The sequence below is a fragment of the Drosophila montana genome, unplaced genomic scaffold (assembly GCF_035044405.1).
Source record: "Drosophila montana isolate Dmon_TW-CO22-7 unplaced genomic scaffold, ASM3504440v1 contig_3733_1, whole genome shotgun sequence".
Taxonomy (NCBI): Eukaryota; Metazoa; Arthropoda; class Insecta; order Diptera; family Drosophilidae; genus Drosophila; species Drosophila montana.
In genome coordinates this window covers 6,935,905-6,962,723 of record NW_026998620.1, presented here as the reverse complement: position 1 = coordinate 6,962,723, position 26,819 = coordinate 6,935,905, and the positions used below count along the sequence as shown (strand labels likewise).

The 26,819-nt window shown below is 38.6% G+C and overlaps 1 protein-coding gene across 12 annotated transcripts in view; it reads right to left on the bottom strand.

Annotated features, from left to right (window-relative positions):
- Window positions 1-26,819, bottom strand: part of Dys (Dystrophin) — a 172,142-nt gene that overhangs the window by 46,625 nt on the left and 98,698 nt on the right. For all 12 annotated transcript variants that reach the window (XM_064693746.1, XM_064693747.1, XM_064693735.1 and 9 more), the window contains one exon: window positions 1,059-1,231. In XM_064693746.1, coding sequence (XP_064549816.1) covers window positions 1,059-1,231 — 173 coding nt within the window. The remainder of the gene's footprint in view (window positions 1-1,058; window positions 1,232-26,819) is intronic.

The window sequence follows — 26,819 nt, the reverse complement described above, 5'->3', positions numbered from 1 at the left end:
GTACTCTGATAGAGAAGACGTTTTCTAGTTCATTAAAGTCCAGAATTCACTTGAGTATATTTTTTTAGATAGTCAGGATTGTCCAGATTGGCTCGGCTGTTCATTATAAAGGAGAGCTAAAAGGTGATGAAAAGATTATTTCGGACGCCTTGATATACAAATAGATTTATAGCTGCCCTTCCTACAAAACGAATCACAAGCTCAGCAGGTGAATTATCCGAATTGTATGAATTGTATTAGATTTTATTGGATACAGGGTATTTCAAAGTTCCTACTCCTTGAACAAGGTTTTATAATTTTGTAATAAAATGTCTAATGCATTGAAGGAGAGATAAATATTTTTGGTCAGCATCAACTACCGAGTATACCCCTACATACATATATGCTATATATAACCTTGTCCTTCTGCCTGCGTCTCTATAACTTGTTTCTCATTTTTAAAGCTAGCGTCAAGAAACTTTACTGAGATCCGTCTTTCTGTTTCATGAAGTATATATATTGGAACTAGTTGTATCGGACCGCTATATCAAAAATGCTGCCATAGGAACCAGAGGTAGAAAGTCTGAATGAAAATCTGTTTTGGTTTTCAAGATAACTTAACCTAGCCTGGGATACATTAGTTTCACTGATTCGCAACTTCATCGGACAACTAGATAATATAGTTTTAATCAATCAAAAATGAGTGACTGTATGCCACAATTTTCAGTTTTACATGATATCTCTACCTGATATCTCTGCAATGAGGAGCTTCACTGTTCTTTTCACATATCTGCAAGACCGTACCCCAAATTGAACTAACAAAAAAAATATATAAAATATATTCATGCATTTTTCTTAATTCATAATTTAAAGAATGCTACATTCTTTGTCTGCTTAGGCGTCTTTTCAAGTTGTCGCTCAATAGCCAGTGAAAAATAAAATGAAAATTGACACAGCTATCGGAAGCGGTTTGAGCGGCAACATCATCATTATCCGGCGATACGAGCACACGGAAACACATTTGGACGAACCGCAACAAGAAACAGGGAAATAAAAAGTTCGGGGCAAAAAGCACTTACCTGATTGCAATACTTTTTGATTTTAAATTATTCCAACGTTGATTCATTTCATCCAAGCGATGCTGCAGCATAACCGCATCCTCTTGTGAGGTGAGCGAACCCAAAAGTTTGCGGCCAGTGCCATCGAGACGATCGTAAACAACGCGATGGGTTTCAATTTCCGATTGTAGATCCTGCAAAGGCAAAAAAACACAACCAACAACAAGTTATAAAGTTGAAAAGGTAAATGAGTTCGCAAAAAAATAAATGAAAATAAAAAAAGAAAACACACGGAAATGCTAATAAATTAGTGTATGTAAAATTTATTCAAAACCGCGTCTGCGTCGGCAGCTGCGAGAAAATTGAATTTGACTTTCAATACGATACGCCCTCCCACGCACCCCCTCAAAGTTTTCACATAGTTGCCCATATGCCTACGTGTGTGTGTTTGTTTGTGTGTGCTCACCTGTTTCATATTCCAAAAAACTGTGATATGCAAAGCGGCTGCAAACATTTCAGACAAAGCAATCCACACAATGGTGGCACTGCAACGATCTGGCCCAGCCAGGGGCTAGATTAAAAGGCGGCCATTTAGCACAACAAGCAGGCCATGAAATTGCCGAGCATGCCATCAATAAGCCTGCACGGAGCTGCAGGCCATCTAAGCGCCATTGTGTCCAGCATGTAGCCCATGGCCCAAACATGGCGTTTTCACGGCACTTTTGAACATGAGTGATAAGTTTTTAAGCGCCTCGCAGCCCGTGTCCCATATCCGGCCCCTTCTCGCTATGCAATTATTAACCGCATGTCAGCCCCGTTACCCCGTCAACGCCGCCCCCTCACTAGATGTCAAGCTGCGGTGCGTCTCATATTTAGCTGTTCCTGGCATCTGTGTTGTGGCAGGTGTGTTATTTGTCAACCCGCTTGGCAAAGGCTTAAAAATGTTTCGCCTCTCGGTTTGTTTTGTGCTCTGTTTGGACCCAAAAGCCTTAAAAAAAATGTGCCCAGTTATTTGCTGTGGTTTTGTTGGTTAAGTCACCCACAAAACTCACACACATGTCTATAAATATATATATATATATATGTGTGTATATATTCAATTTATATGTGTGTGCCTGGTCTTGTGAATTTTAAGGCAGGTTTTATGGGGCTTTAAGGCTCTAACTTTGATGTGGCTGAGGTCATGCGGTTGGTTCTGCAAACGTTAAGTTCTTAGCTCAGCTTATGCGAACATGGGGTTGCCATCAACAGAATAAATTCTGCTAGGCAACCCCATGTAGAAACACCAAACCAAAATTCAATTAATAGATAACAATAATCTTTAAAGAATATGCTTAACAATTTTGCTTTATTTTAGTGGAGGTGAAAGGGACTACGACCAGCCTTTTTTATCCTTTACCTTAGGAAAAGAAAGACAAAGAGCGCAAGAAAAATGGAGAATATAATCTTTATATCCTTTTTAAACCCTTGCAGAGGGTATCAAAATTTTTGTCTCGAAACGCATAAAAAGAAACAACTCCGACCTTATAAAGTATATATATTCTTGATCAGTATCAATAGCCCAGTCGATAAAGCCATGTCCGTCTGTCCACCTGTCTGTTTCTATGCGAACTAGTCTCTCAGTTTTGAGTCTCAGTCATAAAACTTTGCATACGCTCTCTTTCTGCGACACGCAGTACATATGTCGGAAACGGCTGGATCGGATCACTATATCATATGGGAACGATCGGTCAAAAATGAGTTGCTTGTATGAAACATTTTTTGTCAAGATATTGTGACCCTAATCGGCATAAACTATTTTTCCAGTGCTTCTTAGATACACGCAAAGTATTATGAGCATTATGAAAAGGTTCGGTCTGCAAGGGTATTAAGTATTCGGCGTGCCGAAGAACGCCCTTCTTTTTCGTTATAATCCTTTAGCGGGTATTATAATTTTGACATGATATTTGTAACGTATAGAAGGAAACATCTCCGACTCTAGACATCGTCCAAGTCACAGCCTCCATAAAAATAAAAATCATTTATATAAAAAATAAAATACATTGTTAGAGCAGGGACTGAGTGAAGACTGGGGATTGCTTTACAGGGTATTTTCAAGTACCTTACCCTCAATTTAATACTAATTTTCATGTGGATTTATATACAATTCCGGTGACTTAACTTGTTCTCTGTTAACTTAAAGCTTTTTTAATTCCTGTATCGCCAAAGTTGTTCACAGTAGGCGCTTGTCGCCTGAACATTCCAGTGCAGCGAGTTTTGCTAATTGAATTAATCAATCAATCAATCACACAAAACGTACCAAATAAACTAATTAAAACTGGAATTAGTGGCACATAAGCGCACATATAAAAATAGAAAAGGGCACAGGAAATGGCTTCTAAAATAATGTGTGCATGTGTGCGTGTATGCGTGTGTGTGTGTGAGTGTTTGTTTGCTAATTAAACCTTCATTAGGGCGCCAATGGCTTTTGTTGCATGTAAACAATGGGGAAAAAATAGAAAGAACGAAAGAAATAAATAAAGCCAAGCAGTCAAAGGGCGTAAAATTCGACGACGTTTTTTCTAGGATGCTGTGCGAAACGAGGCTACAATTAATTTGGCTTATGCATGTCACACACACACAAACACACACACGCACACACAACCGCCCACGCACATACGCACACATGCAAACAGAGCAATTCAATTAATGCGCTAAAATTGTTTATACACCAATAGAGCGGAAATGAGCCATGCCGCAGGGGGATCTGCAAAAAAAAATACCAAGCAGTTTTAATGAGCAGCCCGCCTCTGCGTACACAAGGCGGTTATGTATGGGCAGCAGCAAGTATGGAGGCGTGGCACATGTATAAAAGCCGATTAAATCAATTAAAAGGAGAAAATGCCAGTGGAAACGGCAGCTTCACTAATAACAGCAGTTTGTCGCGCTGCGCTTGGCCATTATCATGAAGTCAACCCCCGCCCACCTGTCTCATAGATTAATGCTGCTAATTTGTGCGCCAAAAGACCTCAATTTCCGAAACCCCACACACACACACACAGTATATAAGAACATGTTATTTTTAATACCTTTTGCTTGCCTGAGTGAGGGTTTTTTAAGGTATCTTCGTAGTAATCCATACCCAGGTTCAGGTTCTACTTGCAAGCCACAAATGCAGCTATTATCCGCTTAAGTATAGGTATTTTTATGTTTTTATGTCCGTGTGTACGTGTGTGTGTGTGTGCTGTTTGCATCATGCTTTGTTGCCTCATTTCTCGCATTTCCGCTGCCAGTCCCTGCCAACTCAAGGCATGCGTATGGGTGTGTATTGGTGTGCGTGTGAATCTGTGTATAGTGCAATTTGCAGTTTTAAGTCCCAATTAAGTAAAAGCCAAGCTCCAGCCTCTCCCCACTGCGTGGGGCATAAAGCAGACTGTGATTCAAATGCCATGCGTGAACGTAGTCCAACGCCCACCTCTGGCTGCCTGCGGATGAGTTGCTGTTAACAACGCTTGCGTTTCATCGGGGTCGCTTTGTTTAACATTTAATAATTACTCGTTAAAGAACCATGATTTAAAAAACTATCAAATGATTTAAGAGTTGCTTTAAAGATATGCATAACACAAACTTCAATTCGTTAACGAATAAAAACTTTTGATCTCGTATTTAAACACAAAGTTAAAGTTTATAACATCTTAATGTGTAATTACTTTTTGTCAATTCATTTTACTTTATTAAGCATATGCACCATGAATACATTTATTATGTGTATTCCCATAGGAGTAAAGTAAAATTCATGGAAAATACGGGCGACCACAGTGCGTATGATAAATTTTGTGTTTGGGCCTTTCGCAAGGTGGCACTGACAGCTCGTATGCGATGTCAGCATGAATATGAAATCAAATTTTCGAGTGAGCCGAAAATACCTTTGGGTGCTTTTTGCTCATAAATAATAGCGCTGCAGCCAAAAAGAAAACATCAGCAACAAACAAGAACAGGAAAAAGATGGCAAGGCAAATATCAAGAAACAGCAGCCCAGACACACAAATAAAATGGAAATGCGTTTATAACGCCCTCATAAATATATTAGGGGCACATAATAAACACATCAGCAAGTGGTGTCGACTGAGGCAGTGACGAATGTTTAACAAGACTGGCCAGGCACGTCCTCCGCCCCTCACACCCATACAGCCTACGGCGGCTGCCTGCCTGTCGACAAGGACAGGCGGCGAGCTGTCAAGTGGGCTCGCCCGAGGCGCTCAAGCGGCAGTGACAGCCACGCCCCTCTACCGCCCCACTAAACGACTCGAAACAAAAATGACAAGAAATTTAAAAAAAAAAGGCCTCGATATGGACTCATCCCCTGGTGGTACTGCCACCATCAACCATGTTGATATAGCATTTTACATATTTTAGTCAGCCGACTGTTCACATGCGTGTAAATCCTTTATGGCCAACCTTAGCTGCCGCTGCCAACAACATTTGTAAAGGAAGAGAAAACTGAAATTTGATTTTCAGCGAACGACAAAATGCGCTCGGGTTGTTTGCTTACCGCTTATTTCAGCTTATTTGATTATGTTTATTTCAGGTGTTACCTTTATTTGGATGAGTTACGTGAGGGTAAATATTATCTGCCTGACTGCGCGCAACACGAGCTAGAGTGTCTGTGCTTGTGTGTGTTGTATGTGTGTGTGTGTGTGTGTGCGAGAGTGTGATATGAATTTATATATATTGAAAACGAAATTTAATGCTATCTGATAGTATGATATTATTGATTGTTCACTGTGTTCATTCAGGAATGCAACAACAAAATCCAACTATTAATAGTAAAGAAAATTCTTATAACTTTAAGAGAAACCGGAAAAATATTATGTGTTTACTGAAACTTTGATTTTTTTTTAGGGGACACTAAAAACAGCTGTTTAGGGACGAATTCTGATAAAAGCTTGACTGCACTCAATTTCTTATTTATTTTCTTTTATCTTCACAAGTTGTGCCTTAGTCGAACTTATAGACTTATATCGCTTTTTAGAAAAGTTTATTTTGTATTTCTCTGCAAAAGAAATATGTTGTTAGAGATTGCAATGCACTGATACTGCAATACATTTTGTATAACTCTTCTTTTGACCTAACAGAGCAATGGGAAATGGTTGAAGCATGAAAAGAGCAGACAAATGCGAAAACTAAACGCAAAACTCAAATCAAAAATACATAATCTTAAAAGAAACTAGGCGAGTGAGTGGTTGCAAAAGAAAAGAAATTGTGAGAGTGCCAGCTGGAAAAGGCTACAAACTGTGAGCTGAAATTTATCTGTATTCCCTATAAGCTTGGCTGCACTTGTCCTTGACTTATCTGTCAGCCTTACGCTGCACTGAGCAGAAGGCAAACAGCACACACACACACACACACACACACACACCACACTGGCACATGCTCTTAATCGGCTAACAAGCTACGTTTAGCAGGTGAATCGAGGGGGCCAAAAGCCAAAGCCACATCAAGCTGGTGACCTGCTGTCTCAGCTGCGGACAGCAGCCAACAGTGCCGAGTTGAATGTGGGCTTTGGTAGTCAGCCACCCTTGCGTTGTGGCTCCTGTGTCCAAATTATAAGAGTCCCGTATAGATTTTACAGTTTCTCTGTGCTCGGTTTAATTTACTTTGGCAAGCCCCAGCATTCACCTGGCTAGTTCCTTTTCCCTTATAGGACATGGAGCTAGCTCATAAAGAGGCCAGGCGAATAGTCGTATCGTAGTTTCGCCCACGCTGGGACTTGTTTTGGGCACAGCCACTCGGCATCTTTTGCCTTGGTTTCGTTTATAATGTCTTTCAGAGCGCAGCAAAGCTGAGTAGGTGGCTCAAGTTTACAGCTTGGGTTTGCAGCCTGTTCCCTTGCCAGTCAGCATTATATTTTTTTAGCCCGTGTCGCCTTCGTTGTTTATCCCCAGTTGTTATTGTCGTGCCGACTGTTTCGCTGTCTCGTATTCAAAGGCGCATCCCCTTCTCAGCTCGTTATGTGCTTGTGACCCTTCTGCAGGGCATATCATCATTTCCATTTAGCTGTGTGATAACTTTAAGGGCAACTATGGATACGAGAGTAACAAGATGGCGATAATATGTTAGCCAACTATATTTATATAGAAAAATATACATATATAGAAAGACAAGTAAAGCGGAGACTTTGTCATTAAGTTCTTGACAGATTTCTTAACCCCTTTAAAGCCGCTTAGCTGCACAAATTCCTTAACTCCAACGTATCGCATTGCTGGGCATAAGTAGCACAAAGGGTGTAGCATAATCCACAATGAGACGTCCACATCTGTTCGGATCCGACTTTCATTTTACTTGTGACCATATCTGTCTTCAGTGGCTTGTCCATTTCCCATCATGACTCTCTCACTCCTAATCCTTTGTCTGTGTTTTTTATTGTCTGCTGCAGCCTGCAGGTGAGCTCTGGTTCTCTCTTTGTCTGTGCCTTAGTGTGTCACAATTGCCATGCGCCCCCTGCTCCTGTCCAGCCCGTCATCACCCATTGCCTTCATATTGTTGCTCCTATTTGCCTTTGACTTGAGTTGTTTTCTGACTTTGCCGCCCAGGCGTAAGAAAACAACACAAGCGAACAAAACAAACGGTGCCATTATTTTTGTGAGGCTTGCACGTACGCCCGGGCACCTCGGCGCAGTCCCCGCACCTGGAATTGTAGCCGGCTCCGGTCATAGTCAAAACCATTCTCGCTCTTGTTGTTTTTATGTAGTCCGGGCTACGAGCCGGCTATTAACCCAAATCCCCAGAGTGGCAGTTGTTGTGTATTTCAACGTGTCTGCCACGCTGGCTTTAGCGGAAAGTTCAACGGCAGCACCCATAAATAAAAACAACTTTTTTGTGTTTAATGTATATTAATCATACGCCATGTTTACCGGCTGCATTTCAATTGGCCAGCTGTGCCGCACGTTGACATTTTCAATGCAAATATTTTTCAGGCAAATTAATTAATTAAATTCCATTTAAGCTGGGCATCCGCTTTAGCATAGCTGCTTATAAAATACTTCTACAAATGACGCTTTAACATCACGATGCATAGCAAAACAAAGAGGATAAGGGCATGGGAAAAATGCAACACGAAACTGTTGTAAAAATATTTGTAATTAAAAATTGCATCGCGCTGCTGCAAAATTTAGCGAAAAGTGTTGAGCAACAACATTTTTGTTTGATATTTTCATAGTTTCAAGCTCTTCGCCGATTTGCAGCTGGGCAGTAGAGCAAAGGGATAAGGACTGTCACCGGGGGATGTTTTGACAGCCCTGTGATATATTTCTAAATCAACTAATAACTGGATTTCAATTTACTCTACGTAAACATTCTATATTTTATAATAACTAATAATTAATTATCTGTATTTTTGTAAAATCGTGATTTCACTTTTTTAAACGCGTAGCCTTGTACGAGGATTTGAGCCCATAACCTCTTTATTCCATATTTCTATATTAGAAGCTGAGTACAAATTATCTTCTACTCATACTTTTTAATGCGCTATTTGGCCACAATTTTTTTATGCCATATTAACTATTTGATGCCAAGAGCTGAGAAGGCAGGGATTCTTTTTTTTTTTTTTGTGGACGAAGCAAATATTTAAATGTGAATTTATTAAGAGACCTCTTCCTTCTATATGCAAGCAGTCAACATTTGTTTGCCAACAAATTTATGCGCCACGTTAACGAACATTTAGCAATGCCAACAAAGGCGGCCCAGTTGGCACATTGGCCAAGTTGGCAACTATTTTCGCGTAGCTGGCACAAAATTTGTTCAACGCTGCAAAGTAAAACGGACCGAAACGGAAACTGCATGCTTAAAGTTAAGTAAAATATGCCAAGCAGAGGTGCAGAAGTCAGGCTAGACGGGGCAGAGGAGACGGGGCAGCATCTGGCATTTAAGCATTGAAGATTTGCGTGACGTTTGTTGCACAAATATTTTGCATAGCAAACGAGGCAACGCTCATTAAAATTCATAAAGCAGCGCAGCCAAAAGAGAAAAGCCCAAAGATGGAAAAGCTGGCAGCAGCAAAATGTGTTATGCCATTACTATGTTTTATTTATTTATTTACTTTTTTCCCCATTTTTTGTTGCTGTTTATTTTATTTTTTTTTAGCACAAACTAAATTGAAATAAATAAAATGCGGTTGCGCCTTTCGGAGCGCACATCCTTGCGGGCATAATAAAATTCCACATACTACCTCGGACTAAGACACGACGTTGCTCGAAAATAATTGAGAAATGTTGGCTGCTGGGAAATGTGGGCGTGATCCCTGCGCAGCGCCAAAAAGTATGTATATTCCCCACAGCAAATATGGAAATTATAAATATCTTGCAGGCTTGCCGCGCTTTCTCGAGTGCATTCCCGCTATACAGATATTATCCAAATTAAATGCTTTAGAACTTTAAGAATCCATTAACTCATACAAATGAATGCGGCTTATAGAAAATATGTAAAAAATTTTACTTTTTTTTGTTTTTAATATAAGGTTAATAAATCTTATTTCCATTTTGTCGTGTTTTTTAAAAAGTATGTAAAAAATACATAAATTCCCAATTATAAAAATAGGTTTATATAGCCAAACCATAATATAGAACAAACCATAAGTGCTAGGAACCTGAAATGTTCACTGTAGTAGCCTGAAACCTTGTTGTTTATAATCCGATCGGAATTAATCTAATTTTCCAAGATCTTTATGAATATATTAAGACGTTTGTCAAACTTTAGCAAAATACACGCCTCTTGGGGTGGGTAAAAAGTTGAATGAGCAAAAGTTTATTTTTCGACTTTAAGGTTCACGTAACTAGTCTTAAATGGGCGAAAAATGTTGATTCTAACTTAGGTTACCAATTCGATGGACTTTATACTCATCTTTATGTATACATTTAAAATAAACCTTTATATAATTGTTAATTCAAGATAAAAGCGGGTAGGTTGACGCGAGAAACTGGTGGTAAATTGATGTGTAATATTTGAAGCCAGCAACTTGGACCGTGCAGGGCTGAGAAATACCAGCTCGCATATGGCCTTATACCTACTTTTGCAAGAATTATTTAAATATTCGTTTAGTAGTGTGCTTAATAATTGGGCTGCAAAGTTCTTTGGCTCGAGGAGTTCTTAAAAATCTTAATTTATTTAATTTCTGTATGTAGAAAATGAACAAGCTGCACGCACAGAGAGCAAGTTTAATTTGTTTATTAAATATAAACGAGTTTGTGTGCCCGACATTCACTGGGGTGTAGGCTTTAGTGGTTTGTAGGTAACAAGTTGCCGGGAAAGCTCATCATCACGATGATGATGGCAACGACGACACTTTGCAACTACTTTAACTTTGTCTAGTCCTGGCATACAGACTGCACTGGCTGAGTGTGCACATGTCTGTGTCTGGCCCGATGTGTATCTGGGATCACCCTTTCAAGAGTATGTTGGGCTGCTCATAAGCAGATACTTTCATGAGGCAACAGCAGCAAAAGTTTATTCAGGACATAGCTGAGCGACTTTTTAAATTAGTCATGATAAATAATTAAGCATATCACATGCATATTTTGTGTGGCTTTTGGGCAATGCTCAGGCATGTAGATTTATGCTTTGTAGAGCGAAAACTGCAAATTGCGGTTGATAGTTTCTTTTTCGTTTTTCGTTTGCACTGACAAAGTTTAAGTCTCAGCATATAATTTGGGCTGACATGCTCGTCCGTCTGGTTTGCAAACAAACATTTTCACTTTGGATGTGTCAGCAAAATAAAACATGTACAAACTAAAATTAAATTTCAATGAAATATGAGGAAAACTGTTGTATTTGCTTGGCAAATTCATTGCAAATATTTGGCAAAGTTAGCAATTAAATACACAATTTTGTAATCCCTTAACCCGAATATTCCCTCTGAGTATCTCAACTTAATTTCTTGGCAAAATAAAGCTAACTTTTGTCAATATTGTGCGGCAGAACGTGCAGCTAATTGCTCAAAAATTTTAATTAACTTACTAAATATCTGCACGAAGTCTGATGAAAATGATGAAAAACAAAGAAAGTAAACGAGTATAGAAAGCCTGGCCTCACTGCAGCCAGTGCAGGCTGTGCGCCCAGTCACGTAGTGGCAGCAACAATGGCAACAATGCGACAATAAGCAGCATGCAAACTTCGGCAGCAACAATAACAAAGGCAGCATCAGCAACAGCAGCAAGTCAAAGGAAACACAATAACTATATTGAATTGCCGCACAGGATATAAATACACACACACACACACACACACATACACAGAGAGAGCTTGGCCGGAAGACAAAGTGCAACTGGTTAAACGTGTTTATAGTCGTAGTCCAGCTAGTTCGTACTCGTCCTGTACAATGGGCAACGTTCCAAAAATACCTACAAGAGCAAACAGTAAGCCCTCTGCCAATTCTTGGCAAAGAAGAAAAACAACAACAAATTGCATACCCTTACAGAGACTTGAGCTTTAAGCTAGCAAACTAAAATGGGTTTTGTTAAGATTGCAGATCGAGGAAAAAGATTAAGATAAAAAGATTTAAGGTATAGCAAGTGGCAATCGAGTAAAGATAAAGGTAAATAATATTTAAAAAAAAATTGCTGCCGTCTAATCGTTATTCCAGTAAATTTATGAATAAATGTAGGAAATATAAAAACTATCAAAATTAGTTCCCATTGAAGCAAATCAATCGAATCACTGCAAATATTCATGAGTTCCATTTGTAATAAAATTAACTTTTATAATTCACACATATAGTATTTATCAATATACATCGTGTCTCATGAGCAAGCTAAAGGACTCTCTGGAACTGTATTGAAAAATGCCCAATCACGGTCAACTGGACAAATTGACTAAATGGAAACGATGTAATGAAGAGCATTGTCAAAGAGGGCACCAGATGCAGAGCGACAACAGCAGCAATTGCTGCTCAGGATAGAAATAGGGTTATTTGTTATTAAAGTGCATGAAGTAAAATTCTTTGAATTTAAAATTGTATTTTTAATAAGACTTAGATAAACATCATTGCTACATCTGAAATTTAATTTAACTGACTCTCAATCAAATCTCGCTAGTTAAAGTAGCAAAAGTATAAACTTATTAATGTTAATCGAGGCTTACAACTTTGACAGTAAATTAAATAATATTGCAAATTAAGTCAGTAAATAAAATTAAATACTTGTAAACTGAAACTGTGATTAGGGTATTTCATAATATTCATTTAAATTACTTGCTTTTTAGGTTTATGTGTCAAAACAAGGATCAGAGTTCAAAATCGAGGCTCTTACATACATACATAATATTAAGTATTGCAAGCGCAAATTTGTGTTTTTATTTATTGTCAATTGTTGGCGTAATAATAACATATTTAATGTAAGAGACATTAAATTCGCGTTAATTTGTGTTTATATTATTTTACGCGATGCACATTTGCCCACTTAACACACAAGTTCACAACCACAATTTGCACATGTTCGTTTAATTAATGAATTGCCACTACAAAATTAAAGACAAATTATTTTAACAGCTTTTTTTGCCTTTGCTCGCAATTTAGGTAAATGACATTTTTAATGCGCTACACGCAAAATATGAATATGAGAAAGAGTATCAATATATTGAGTTAACTATTTCAATTCATTTTTCTTGTATCGAACACAATCTATATTTTTACACATCTAATTGTATAAATATTGAATATATATTTGCGTCAGCTAAATTGGATGCTGCATATATAAAAATATTTATTTGAAATTTAAAGACTCGTTGAATTATTTGAAAAGTTTTTAGAGAGCAACTTCTAGTCGAGTGCGCTCAGGTAGATCAATTAACGATGCTTTTAGAAGCATTTATGAATGCAAATGACTGCTCTGAGCTTATGAATAAGCGTGTGTGTGTGTGTGTGTGTGTATGTGTGTGTATAATACCTTAATTCGCTTTACAGTTTATTTCATGGTTTTGTGTGTTTTTATTCCCGAGTTCTCAATTTATACTCATTACGCCCAGAGTGACCGCTGTATTTAAGACTTTTTTTATACGCTCGGTTTCCATTTTTCATGTGCCACTTTTTAATGTCCCAGAGAAGCGCTCGCTTTGCATAACTAATTAAAGTTTGCTGCCGCTTCTGATGTGCCATTTCTCAGCTTTTGTATGCAGCTCCGGTTCAGGCGGCAATAAATAGGAAAAGGGAAAATTATTATGACACGCAAAAGGCGTTTCTAGGCTAGCCCTGGATCACAGTTAGACGCCCGCTTTCAGCGTGAAAAGGAAGTGCAAGAATATGCACTGTGGATAGAAATTGTAGTATTAATTAAAATGCTGCGACAGCTATTTGCTGGAAAGCTTACTATTATGAGGAAAGCGAAAAAACGATTGAATTAATTTGAGCAACTAAATTAACAAGGCCTTAGGCAAACTAAGTATTAGCCAAGAAATGTATTTCAATTCATCCGTTTAAATCTAAGTGAATGACGGGCCAGAAAACTGTTTTCCAAGTTCTATTGATTAACTCCCGCCAGCCAGCTGGTTAGACTAATGCAAGTTCTGTAAGTAATCAATAGACATAAATTGGAGTACATGGGCATTTTAAACAGTCGTCCAACTTTTTCTCACACCCAATTGGCCAAAGACCTCGCCGTATCCAACAAGCGAAAAAACTTTTCACAAATTATCAGGGCAGTAAATGAAACTTTGCTATGGCATGCCCCAGAAATTACAGAAGCTGCCGATGCAGGTTTCTATACCCTATAAAAAAGTGTATGCATCTTTTGTTAGTGTGTATGGAATGTAGACGGAAGCATTTTGAAGCCTTTTGAGTTGGTTTAAACAGGTTCCTTTATATAAATCTGGAGGACTGATGTATGATATATATATTTTTTATTATATGAACATCTCAAAGATTATTATTAAATATTATTCTAAATGTTCAACTTATTGAATACACAAAACACCAATAGACACAATTATTTGTAAAGGGAGTTTATGTCCTTTCTCTTTGGTAAATATACTTATTTAAATGTCGTACTTAAGGACATTTAGGACTGAAAGTATCCAAAAGATTGGATAACCAATAACCCATCCCAACTGTGATTTTTTTATTTTTATTCTTTTAACATGAACACAGCCTGTGATCTAAGTTGACCCAACCTCAACCGAAACCGGCACGAATCCTTTTTTTGTCTAGAAAATGGATTGCTTAAAATACAAAACTTCAAAGGGAGACCGAGATCCAAGGCACAAAAAATTTTGCTCCCAATCGTTGCACTTATTGAACTAAATTTGGTAAATGTCAATTTCCAGTAGAGATTAAATTTATAACAAATTATTAATATAGGACATAGTTACAAACTACACTAACGTGAGATTCGAATTAGACTAATCATCAATAAGAAAAGAAAAATTGCCTTCTTTAATTTAAATTTGAACAAGTTCGAGGGCATCTCAGAGTCGGACACTGTCGACTAGAGAAATCTTGCCTTTTTTGTGCCCCAATAAGATAAACTTTTAAAACTCGCACTGGTCGTGCCAATGCCCGGTGTTGCCCTTTATTTGGAACCAGGGAGGGCCACTTACTTGCGGAACGCTAAAACGTATTATAAATATGTAATGGAAGTTTTACAAACTGGCCGCGGCGTGTGGACTTTGGAGGTAAGCCACGTGCTTGCGGGCCAGTTAGCGTGCAATTAAAAAGACAAATAGCCCGGCAAACTGTTCAAGGCCCCAGGAGCTTTTGGGGTAAACACAAACAAGCATCAGGTCAGCTCAGTGTAAATCACATTTGGGCTAACATTATAGTTGGGTAATTAAATTTATTGAAATAAATTGCCAATTTGTGGTCGGGTTGTGGCTTGGCACATAACTTTTAATGAAATGTGCACAAAAAAGCTGCAATTTTACAATGAAGCTGGGCAGAAAAAGCGCAAACAACAGCAGCAAAAAAAAACTGACCAGCTTAAAAGAGGATACAATGCATCGGGGCGGCAAATAGTGGGCAAAAAATTGCAAGTTTTAATGCAGCACAAATACAAAAATAATTTGTATGTGCAATGGTAGCCTTTCTCTTCTATTTTTTTTCGCAGCTCTCCACAGTATTTGTTTGTGTGCTTAATGGCGTTGAAGCGAAATGGAACAGCGACAACCTTGTTGCCACTTTACAAGAAAAATATTATGGTGCCGTTGCTGATGGCAGGGGGGGGGGGGGGGGGCGAGTGGGCGGCGCATAGTGTTGTTTGCGGCAACCATTTGGGTTGGGGCTTACTAACTTGTAAAGTAAGTGGGTGCATTGAATGTGGGTGTTGCCAGTAGGTACTTTTCACTAACTGCTTTCATTTAATAAGTTATATGAAATGAAAATCTAAAATAGAAATTAGTAACAACTCTGTTGAATTCTTAAAAATCAATGCATTCATATTATGCAATAGAGGGGAAGAGAGTTTCATAATTTAGTTACTATTTATGTTTAACTAAAGAGCCTGGAGGTATTCAACTGACTGACAGGTTAAAAGTAGCTTAAGAGCGTTCTCCAAGCAAATTGTATCTTCACAAAACATGAACAATATATTGAAAATGTTGCACAGCAGGGCACAGGCAAAACTTTGGAAGAGTACAAGCATTGTGCCATATAAAGATGCCACAATATTAGCAAGAAGAACAGTCTATTGAAAAGTTAAAAAAAAAAGGAAGCAAACAAAATAAAAACCCAACCGAGACGCACATTAATAAAGTTGGCAACTTGCAGTTAACTTTACCCGTGAGTGTGCTTAAACATTATAAACAGGAAGAAAACCAACAACAACAAATGGGCAAACAAACGACTAAATTACTTTGGCCGACAGGCGCCTAAAAGTATACAGCACGCGCCGCAGCAATAAACAATATTAAACCGCCGCCGCGTCACCGGGCTCTGGGAAGCTGCGCGCGGCAAATGGCAAACTGATTTAAAATTAAGCGAAATGATTTTACCTAACGCGCATTCGAGCTGCACAACACGCAAACACAACACACACAAATGAGTATCATCAATCACGCGGGAGAGGCAAAAAAGTAATGAAGACTGGATGGGCTTATGGTAAAGGCTGCGTTGTAAAGCGCCAACTCCAGACGTGCGTTCTCACAAAAAGGATAAGCGCCCATCTTAGTTTGGCTGGCGGAAGATGTGGCCAACGGACTTGGCGGAAATGCTACTGATTTCCCAGATATCAAGTAGCCGTCCTGTTGGCTCGGCATCAGCTGCAAGTGCTCAACTTTTTTAATCATAATGTTGCATAAGCATTTTCGCAGCAGTCAATTATGTTAATAAATTCAATAAACAAATTGCTGACTGCTTTGCAATTTACCTCCATTGTCTTGCCCTGGATGTACATAGCCTGTCCCACTTTCCAGTAAAATAATTTAAAAGTACTTCCTCTCTGTCTCGCTCGCTCTTTCTGTTTCTCTCCATCTGTCTATCTCACTCTCTAAGCGATAAAGTTGTTGGCCTAAGTGGCGCACTTCAAGTGTTGCGGTTTGGCGCAAAATTCACAAATTCCAAAGTTCGTCGCGCACTTTCTCAATTGCCACACCCCTCTCAGCCTGCACACACACACACACACACACACACACACATACAGGGACACGATTACGTCTTACGTCTTAGAATGGCTGTTTATACCGCAATTGCCTGTCTTCTTACTCTTTTTTCGAAGCCAATAAGTGCTAGGCTGTTGCTGTTGCTGTTGCTGCTGTTGACAACTTCCTATGGCTTTGAGGAAGAAGTTGTTGCCTCGCTTAGTTTATTTATTTGAAAATGATTTTGCCGAGAAAACCGCAGGTACTTGAAATTAAATTATTTACATTTTCCTGTCATCAAACAGGCAACACACTCGACAACAGAACCGCAGCAGCGTCTTCAAAGCCTCCACATTTCCCTCACGCCCAACAATGAAAACTTTGCTCATTTGCATTGTTTTTGCTGCTTATGTGTTTGCTGGCACTTCTTTAAACGAAAATAGCTTCCTTTGTTTTTATAGAAACAAACCATGTATGCATATGCGTGTGTGTATATGTATATGTGTATATGTATATGTGAAATTGTTCAAAGAAGAAACATGTTTAAAATCTAATCAACTTTTTCATATTTATCATATTGAAATAAGCACAAACAATAAACACAAACAGAAACACGCTAAATTTGCGGTTTATATACAAAAAACTCAACTTCCGACCAATAGGAGCCATAATTGTGCGATGTTAATAAGCTTCTGTTGGAATGTCTTAAAACTAGAAAAGTGCTTGCGCCGAAACTAAATTTGAAAATCTTTTTTATATTTTTAGAAAATGACAATATAATGAATATATAAAGAGAATATATATAGAAATTTTAAAGTTTAAGAAGTAAAACTTCTCTAGGAATTATTTTCAAAATCTATATTATTATTAGGGGACCCAAATCTATAGAGAAATAACAAAATATTAAAAATGCTAATCGTTAACAAAAAAAATTTCTTTGAAAGCGTTTGACTGTTGGAGGCTTTATATTTTGAAAATCTAATAAACTATCTAATAAACTATTCTCGTAATCTCTTAAAGGCCTTACATGCAGAATATGCATTATATATGCTATGCTGCTTTTAAATATGATCAAGTCGGCGAACAACAAAACTCGTTTTAAAGAAGGCCAACTGATGCTTGAAAATTGGCATATGTTATTATTTTGTAGGTAATTGGCCTACGATTAAGTAGTCCCACTCGATATGTCTTATCGAAGGAAGATTACAACTACAATGAAGGTTTGGAATATCAGATGAATAGCAAGTACTATAGTGCAAGGCTTATATGTTGATCATCATAAAAATCAATGAATGTAGTCATATCATCAAATACACGCCAATAAATATATTTCTATTTGGTCTCCGAGCTGCTTAATTTGTATATAACTCACTTAGCGTAGCCTGTTAGCATTGAATATGTGTAATTCGTTTAAGCAGTTTCAGTTATGCAATGGTAAGTGGATGTCTTATAAATGTATAGCCAACGACATTAAATCGCACATGAAGCAGATTAAATAGCGCTCTGAGAGATACATAAATTATGAGCACAGCTGACAACCAGAGCTATATATATACATGTAGGGCTGTCATTTGGGAGGGCAAAGTGAAGAAAGGGGGCTGATTGTCAAACGAGGAGGAAATCTTCAAATTCTAGAAACAAAGCAGCAGACAATTGGACTAATGTAAGTGTCCTTGTGTGTGGATGTGGCTGTAGGAGTTGCTCCTGCCAAAATAGCCAAATTACGCAAGGCAAAGACACAAGTCGCACACACGAAAAGTATCTCAAAGACACAACATGTTAACAACGACAATAACAAGTTATGAGACAGTCGAGGCAAGGAGGCAAACAGCCCATAACAATAAAATGCAAAGAGCAACTTGCCAAATTTATATCACAAAACTATGGCACAAATAATAAAGCCTCGGGAAAATGCAGGGGTGCGGGATGTGCGAGAGACAAGAGACACGAGACAAGCGACAAGAGACAAAGAGCGAGGAGCAAGCACATGTTGGCATGTTGATTGTCACGTGTAGTTCTTTATTTTTCGTAGTCCTATTTCGGGCAGCTTATCCACAACAGACATACACAACAGTAGGAGACACAGCCACAGGCGCACACTGAGAGCTAAAAGTATTTGGCAAGTAGATTTTTGACTTGCCATTTACGACACCGTCACCATTAAGCGTTTTAGCGACCCACACACGCTCTGATTTCTCCTCGGTCTTCTTCAAGACGTGCCGGTTCATTTTCTATGGTTGAGCCTGAGCAAGTTCTGGCGAGGCTTGTGAAAAGTTTTTGCTGGATTTTAGTGTGGACCCAGTTGCCCATATGTATAAGTGTATATATGCGCACACTTACTTATAAAGCGCTATTTTTAACCGCACAGCACATTATGTGTCCATGCGTGTGTGTGTGTGTGTGTGAGAGTGTGTGTGTGTAACGCGCAAATCTTTGAGTTCATGTCCCGAGCTTAACTTTGATTTCTGTGTGTAACTTTCTCACTTAAATGGGCGTTAGAGCGCTACAAACTGTCGACGCTAGGAAAAGTTGAAGCCGTCAGACAAGAGAAACGCATAAAACTTATCTCTCAGGTTAAACTCAAGTTAAATTTTAACTGAAACGGCTTTAAGCGATTCTTAAATATGCTAAAGTAAAGTAATCGTATTGCTTAAGATAAAAAGATAACGACTTCAAGACATACTGGATAGCATGTAGGAAGCAGGCTTTATAGTTAAAAACTTGTCTCGATATCAACTCGGTGGGTACTTAGCATATTTGAAATGCATTTTAAATATTAAACATTTCTTTTGACGGCTTCAAAAAGCTTTTATGGGATTGTTTTTGCACTCTGACCAGCTTAACATTTTGTGTCATTCAGCACATTGATTTTTGCAAAGTACCTACGAACCTGACATAAATGTCGAAATTGATAAAAGTGCAACATAAAACTAAAACCAAGTCGACAAGCAGCCGCAAAAAGCCCAACAAAACTTTCTTCAAAACACACACAGACAACAAAATTTATAATGTCGAGCATTCAGTTGGGCGTTAAGGTTATTGGGGTTCTCTTCCATCTGAGGGGGAGGCTCATGGACGCCATGTCTTGTATGTTTTTCGCAACCAATTGAAGTGTGGCAACTGCCATGTGGTAAGAGATAATGTTATTTGTGCCCAACCATAGCAAACCCTTTAGGGCCCGCAGCCACACAAAAATATATAAGATAAGATGGCGGGTGCGAGCAATATGTGGCCACGCCCACGTCCACATCCACGCCCTCGCCGAGCATGACATTTGGAAATTCTTTAAATATTAAAATCTTGATTAAGTTAAATGCGCATTTGGGGCCGACGTAACTTAAGTACACATTTTACATTTGCCACGCACATAAACAGATTCCTTGGCCATATGCCCTGCCGAGCATGGCCAACAAATCTCTGTCTGGGCTGGGTTGGGTTTTTTGGTTGAGGGTCTTCTTTTGTTCGCCCATTGTGGGCGTGGCGTATAAATTTTAAAACTTAACGCACGATTTGACAAAATGCTACGGTTGGCAGCTCCTGTCAACATTCACCAGACACTTGAAGGCGAAGCAGCGATGTTTCGCATTTTAAATTTGTTTTCTTCGGCTGGTGAAAAACTTAAATACACAAAATTAACATTGCGCCAAGTTGTGCGCTTCAATTAGCTAGATACAATTTGGCCCTAATTGAGCCCTCGTTTCTCAACATTTTTATCGCTTCACACCCCAAACAGCCCAAGGGTTGACCTTGCTGTTACGCCAGACCCCTAAAAGGCAGGCTTTCTTATAAATATATACATATATACATTTTTTTAAACTTTTTTTTTTTTTGGCTTTTGTTTCGGTCGTACATATTCAATTTTTGCTGGGAAGCCTACTTAAGTTGTTATTTTGATTGCTTTTGAAGCCTACGCTAATTTTTCTACATCCCCTCACATGTCTTTTCTGTCTTTCATCTATCATTTTGCCAGCCTGTCGCGGCTAACTCAATTTCCATTTATTTTTTCACAGCTTTTCGTTTTTTCACTTCCCTCTAGCGCATATTTCGGTAAAGATTTGCCTGCGACATTTGCGAGGCAAATGAATATAAGTAACTTAAAAAAAATATTCTAAATCGCAGAAGGCCGCCGAATTGGGCCTCCATTTACTGGCATTGAATTATTAAGTGGCAGAAGCCTAAAAAATTCGACTGACTCGCCCTTTCAGTTTTCATTATTCAATTGACATCCCGTCTCAATTTCTGGAAAATCTCAATCTCAATCTGCTCGTTTGACAGTGTGTGTGTCTTTTAAATGCTATTAAATCCGGCTTATATTTAATTATTAAATACCTCCTATATTTAAATGTCCTAGCATATTATGGTAAATAAATAAGGCACAGCACTTGAATAAACCAAGATATCTAAGCTCCAGTTCTTAACACATATTAAGTACATTTACCAGGTATAATTTTACTTGTTTTTCAGACTTAATTTCATTTAATGTCCACCTTGCGCAATTCCAAAAGCTTACCTGCAATAAAAAAGATTGAAACAAAATTGATTAATAAATGGATTCCAAAGTGCTTTAGTCAACATGAGCCTTTCATTCCACATTTAAACACATTAAAACAATTTAAAGTTCTTGTAGCATATGTTACATTAATTAACTTTGAGAAATTCGATTGTGCCATGAAGCTGCCAAGCCAGGAACTCGGCAGCTAATAGTGCTCAGAAATAATATTTTTAGTGTTTGGCTGGACAGCCTTGACAGGGCAAAGCAAAGAGGAAATCAAGTAGAGCAATAGGACATCCGTTTTATCTAGGTCAGTTTTTTGTCTAGCATTCATTTCCTCGTATTTCCTTGCAGAACCATTTTACGCTGAACTGCCATGCCCTGATCTTTATTTCTGCTACCAATTGGGCGAAATGCTGCGCAGATATTTTTATATCAAAGAATATGCCACCTAGCTTGAGGCTGCTACACAATAAACAAAGAGGCGCAGCGCAGTGGCAAACGTAACAAAAAGTGATGGCAGAAATGAGCAAGCGCCAAATGAGATTTTTAGGTCAACAGAGTCCAACCAGGGAATGCGTTGGGGCTAGGCCAACGCGGTTTTTGTGTCACTTGCTGCCAGCTGCTGATGCTCTAACTGAATGTGTTTTGATTTTGTCATGGAATATGCCAAGTATATAAGAGGAGCCTTTAAAATGATAGAAATATATATTTGCGATATGGATTGCCCGCACATGCTTTTTATTATACAGGTCGCATCTTGCTGGAAGGCTCAAAGGCTGCCAACATATAGCTTCAGAGATTAACTTAAAATATAGTCCATACAATTTGGATTAAAAACAGATGTCGATTACTACGCTGCATATAAGCAAGAAGCGTATTCAATCTTCGGTATTACAAAAATCGATGTTTCTCTGCTTTCATTCACTTTCACCACACAGCTTTAACTTTACTTTTTATTTTGCGTTCAGACGCTTTGATGCTGTGCGTGCAACTCGCTCGCCACGTGTGCTCATTTCTGTCCTTTTTTTATGTTATTTTTTTTGAGCTGCTGTTACCAACTGACGCTTTATAGGCTAGGTAAACAGCGCAGGCAGCAGGCAGCACCACTGGCTGTGCGGAGGCAATGGGTTATGGCCTGGCATCACACATTTGTGCGCTGCTTCTTGCCTGCTGGCGGTCTAAACAGCTTTTCATACACCTGCATGGCCACGTGATTGTGTGGAGTTTTTTTTGTTTGTGCCAGTATGCCGCAATCTGAGCCCTTAGCCGTGGCAGGGCCAAAGTGCATTGCATACTTATAGGCACTTAAGCGACGCATTACGCAGCTGACCTGAATTACGAGCTGCCAATAGTATTGAGCGAGGAATGGAGAAAATCAACTGACGAGTGCCGCAAGTATGGTTTTTAGGCGTCGAGAGTTGGTTTGCCCCATCTAATTATAAGCAACATACTAACCCAAATTAATGCGACTATCAAGTGCAATGCTTAAAATGATACGTTTCAAGCAGAGCACCAACTGCGACAGCAGGAAATGCTCTCATTCAATTTCGCAACTGCCGAGTTCATTATATTTTCACATCATTACCAAGTCAGGAACGAGGCAACCAGACACTGCCAGTGGACCATAACAGCCACAGTCGACGGGCGCTGCACGTTGGCTATAACTATGCTAATTTTAACTCGTTTCGAATATAACGAACTTACATGTAACCACGCCTGAGGAAACAAGAAGCAGACAGGCAGACTGCCGTAAAAGAGATAGATACAACCTGCACGCCAGTTCCTTAGCCAGCAACCGCAGACGGGGATCTAAGCCCAGCAGGACATGCTCACACACACAGATACAGGTACATTTTTGGATGGCAGACCTGGTGCTCGCACGCTATACAGATTTCCCCAGTTGCATGTTGTTACCTACACGATGATGATTTTTGAATACCAACAGTTTCATTTTTGCTTAATTTTTTCTAGTCTACCATCAAGTTTTTGGTGTAAAACTTCTGGTTTGCACAACGCTTTTGCTGCTGCTGCTGTCGGTACAACGTTGCGTATGAGTAACGCTCCAAGGGATTTGATATCATGACGAATGCACAGCGAGCTGCCAGCTGCAGTTGATGGCAATATTCATTAGTGATTACAATTACAAGTTCCAAGCAGCGAATTTGAATTCTATTCGTATAACAGAGTATGTCGAACATTTTCGGTAATCATAATGGAATCTCATGGCAGGCAGACAGCCACAGGCAAAATAACCAGAATTGCCATAGAATGGCAAATTACTGGATTATGGTAGAGTTTATGCGTACTTCTAATTTAGCCATAAATTTGTTTGTTTTCGCCCTACAAAAAAAAGTGTAAGCGGTGAGTTATGATTAGCTCAAGTGCCAGACCACTGAGTATGCCACAAATTCACAGGAGTACCGAAACAAGACAAAAAAAAAAAACAAAAGTAAATTAAAGGCCATAAATAATTGCAATTAATTTCAGCAGAAACTCATGACAGACACACACACTTGTGTGCTATACGAAACTAATAATAACAAAGGCAGACTGTCTAGTCTCCTAACGCATCAGATCCAACAGCACATAGTACACACAGGGACACAGACCCTAACACGTGACACATAATCGCATAAAAGTAATAAACTTGGCAAAAAGTGGTTGCCAGACTGACTGACTGACTGACTGACTGACCGACTGACGGGGTGGCTGGTTAGTTAGTTGGCTTGTGTGGTGCGTCCTGTGTGTGCGAAGCTGTTGGTAAAATGATTACAAAGAAGTTGCCGTCCTTTATAATAGGACCACTTAAGCAGTACGCCTTATTGTATGTATCTCGCTGTTCTGCCCAGACGTAACTGAAGCGTAAATGCAACATAGTTTTAATGCAGCCAGGATGAAGAGTGAGAGGCAGCTGGCGAAGAAGCAAACAAAAAAACCCATCCATCTGTAGTTCTTGCAATAAACAGGGCTACAGTTCGTTGAACCAAATATTTGGAAACTAAAATCTTGATCAAATACAAAATAATTAAACAAAAAGACTTTTCAGGTCCATCAAGGAAAGCAATTTAAAGAACCTGCAACTGACTACAATAATTTCACCCAATATGTTTGACAACCAACTGAGAAAGATTATTGGGGAATATTTTTGAATACATCCCAAAAAGCGTTGTATGGCAAACCAAATTGATATTCATTTAACTAGTCAACTTTTAAACTGTTTACTGCTTTTGTTCCCCTTTAAACACACAGTATCGGGTATATTCATTAGGTACTATATAAAAGAATGACATATACAATTACATAATTATAATATTCATTAAGTAAGTAATGTCCAAACAGTCAAAAAAATACAAATATTTTTTCATTGTTACGTGCCCTAATTATCGTAAAATAATAATAAATATATTTTAAGCTTCTGTCTAAATAACCCGTTCATACCGGCAACTGAAAGAGGATAAATCTGGATCCAGTACCTAAAAACCCGGTGCTATTTTTATACCTTTGCAGCGGGTATTATAATTTGGTCGATATAGCCATGTCCGTCTGTCCGTCTGTCTCTTTCTGTGAGAACTAGTCTCTCAGTTTTGAAGCTATCTTTCTTGTGCACGTAGTACATATGTTTTGTCGGATACAGGTGGATCGGACCACTATATCTATAAAGCGGCCATAGGAAAAATCGGTCGAAGGGTAGGATCTTGTATGAAAAACTCTCTTTATCAAGATATCTTGACCAAGCTCGGCATTAACTATTTTCCCTGTGCTTCTTAGATACTTCTTAGATATATGAGCATAGCATTATGAGCACTATGAAAAGGTTTGACCTGCAAGGGTTTTAAATTTTCGGCGTCCGATTGAAAATTGTTCATTTAGATTTTCAGGGATTCAATCAACCTTCGAAGCCGTCAAAGATATCTAATAAGTAACATAATCCTGAGCTGCATAATATAACAATGTATATAAACCAATTATACGACTTCTCAGAAAAGGCTAAAATGATACGCTTTGACGTTCGCACATTTACGTTCCATAAATAGAGTGATAGTTATTGATTATTAGTTATTTTTATTAAGCTATTGTATTTCACTGCAGCTCTTCAACTGAATAATTTCTGTAACTTATATGTCTGATATTTAACTATTTGGTCGTCGATTAAAGCGTTACTTTCTTATATAAAACATACACAGCATGTCTTTTGCAATGAACTGAAAACGCATTGAAAAAGTATGATACAACATTTTTGGGTGGAAATTATATTAGGAATGCAACAGCAGGGGCAGCCAACTAACGGCATATTAGTATGTGTGGCACACATGCCAGTGACGATGTCGACACAGCTACCATGTTGGGGTTATGCGGGTGCTGCCTCCGCTTCTGCTCCTGCTGCGTCTGCCCCTGCAGGCGTTGTTGTTGATGTCCGTGTCGGTGTGATGCGGTCATGTCATTGCCTCAGCGTGCTGATAAAAATTTTCAACAAACTTTGAGCTAACGACAACGCCACCACTCACTATAAAAAGGGCGTGAGTGTGTGTGTACGTGTGTGTGAGTGTGTGCTCAAACAAGCTAGTTCTGAGCTGAGAGTCGCGCGCTGCGCTTGCCGCAAGCCTTTCCGCCAATTTCAAGCGTTCACAACGCGGCGGCCATTTTGAAAAATGACCAAACGCTATTAGCTCTTTCTCTTAGTAGCGGGAAGGGTGGGGCAGACCAAAAAAAAAAAAAAAAATAGAAAGCTACGTCTAAAATATTAGTTGCTACATGTTTCATATCATAAAACTTTATAGCTGGTTTTGTTGTTGCTGTTGCAATTGCAGCTGCAGCTGTGTCAGAAAATGTTCATGAATTTTCTGTTGCTTCATGTTGGACGAAGAATGCAAAATTTAATACAAATATTTAAAATGCGTTTAGGATGAAATATTTGCTAGACACAAATAGATAAATAACGGCCAAATAAAAAAGGAGCTATAGCGGCAGACATCAAATGCTGATACGTTCGCTTACTGAAAAAGTATATATGTATATGTATGTCTCGGGTCAAGAGTATTGAATTGGGTAAGCCTGTTTATCTTGATAAACTTATACACTCTATACAAAATCACTTAACAGAACCTTTAAATACTTCGGTAATGGAGTACCATTAATTTAGGTCTAAAAAGTTAGTTTCAAATATATTTTGAAAATTAAACATGAAAGAAAGTTTATTGAATATCAATGTCTGATTATATGGTATAATTATTTAAGCCCAGCTGTGAGCAAGTAGGCATAACAACTATACTCCTGAAGGGCAGTATATTTAAATGTATTTCAAAATTTTCAATTGTTTGCAATTGGAGTTTAGCGGTTAATACTCATTGAATACTCATTGTTCGTGGAAATGCGTCCAAAGAAGGTTGAGAAAGAATTTTGCTCCATACAAAAATGGCCAATGCTGAAAATCTCCTTCCATCAGTTTTTTAAGTTTTGCTGCATATTAAATATTATATTATATATAGTGACTATGTCTGAAGCTACTTAAGCTTCCTTTTTGTTCAAAAGTTAGCATTAAGACGGCGTTTTGGAATGTTCGGAAGAATACATAGAATTGCGGTAACCATTAGAGTGATAAATTACTTCTGTACATGTTATATTTATCAAGTCGAGAAGGTTGCGTCTTACTTGAGTTAAAGTCGGGTCGGGAAGTACTGTCCATCTAAAAACGGAATCCTGTGATATGACTACTATTCATTCTTTAACAATTCCTATTTATAGTTCTTGACCAA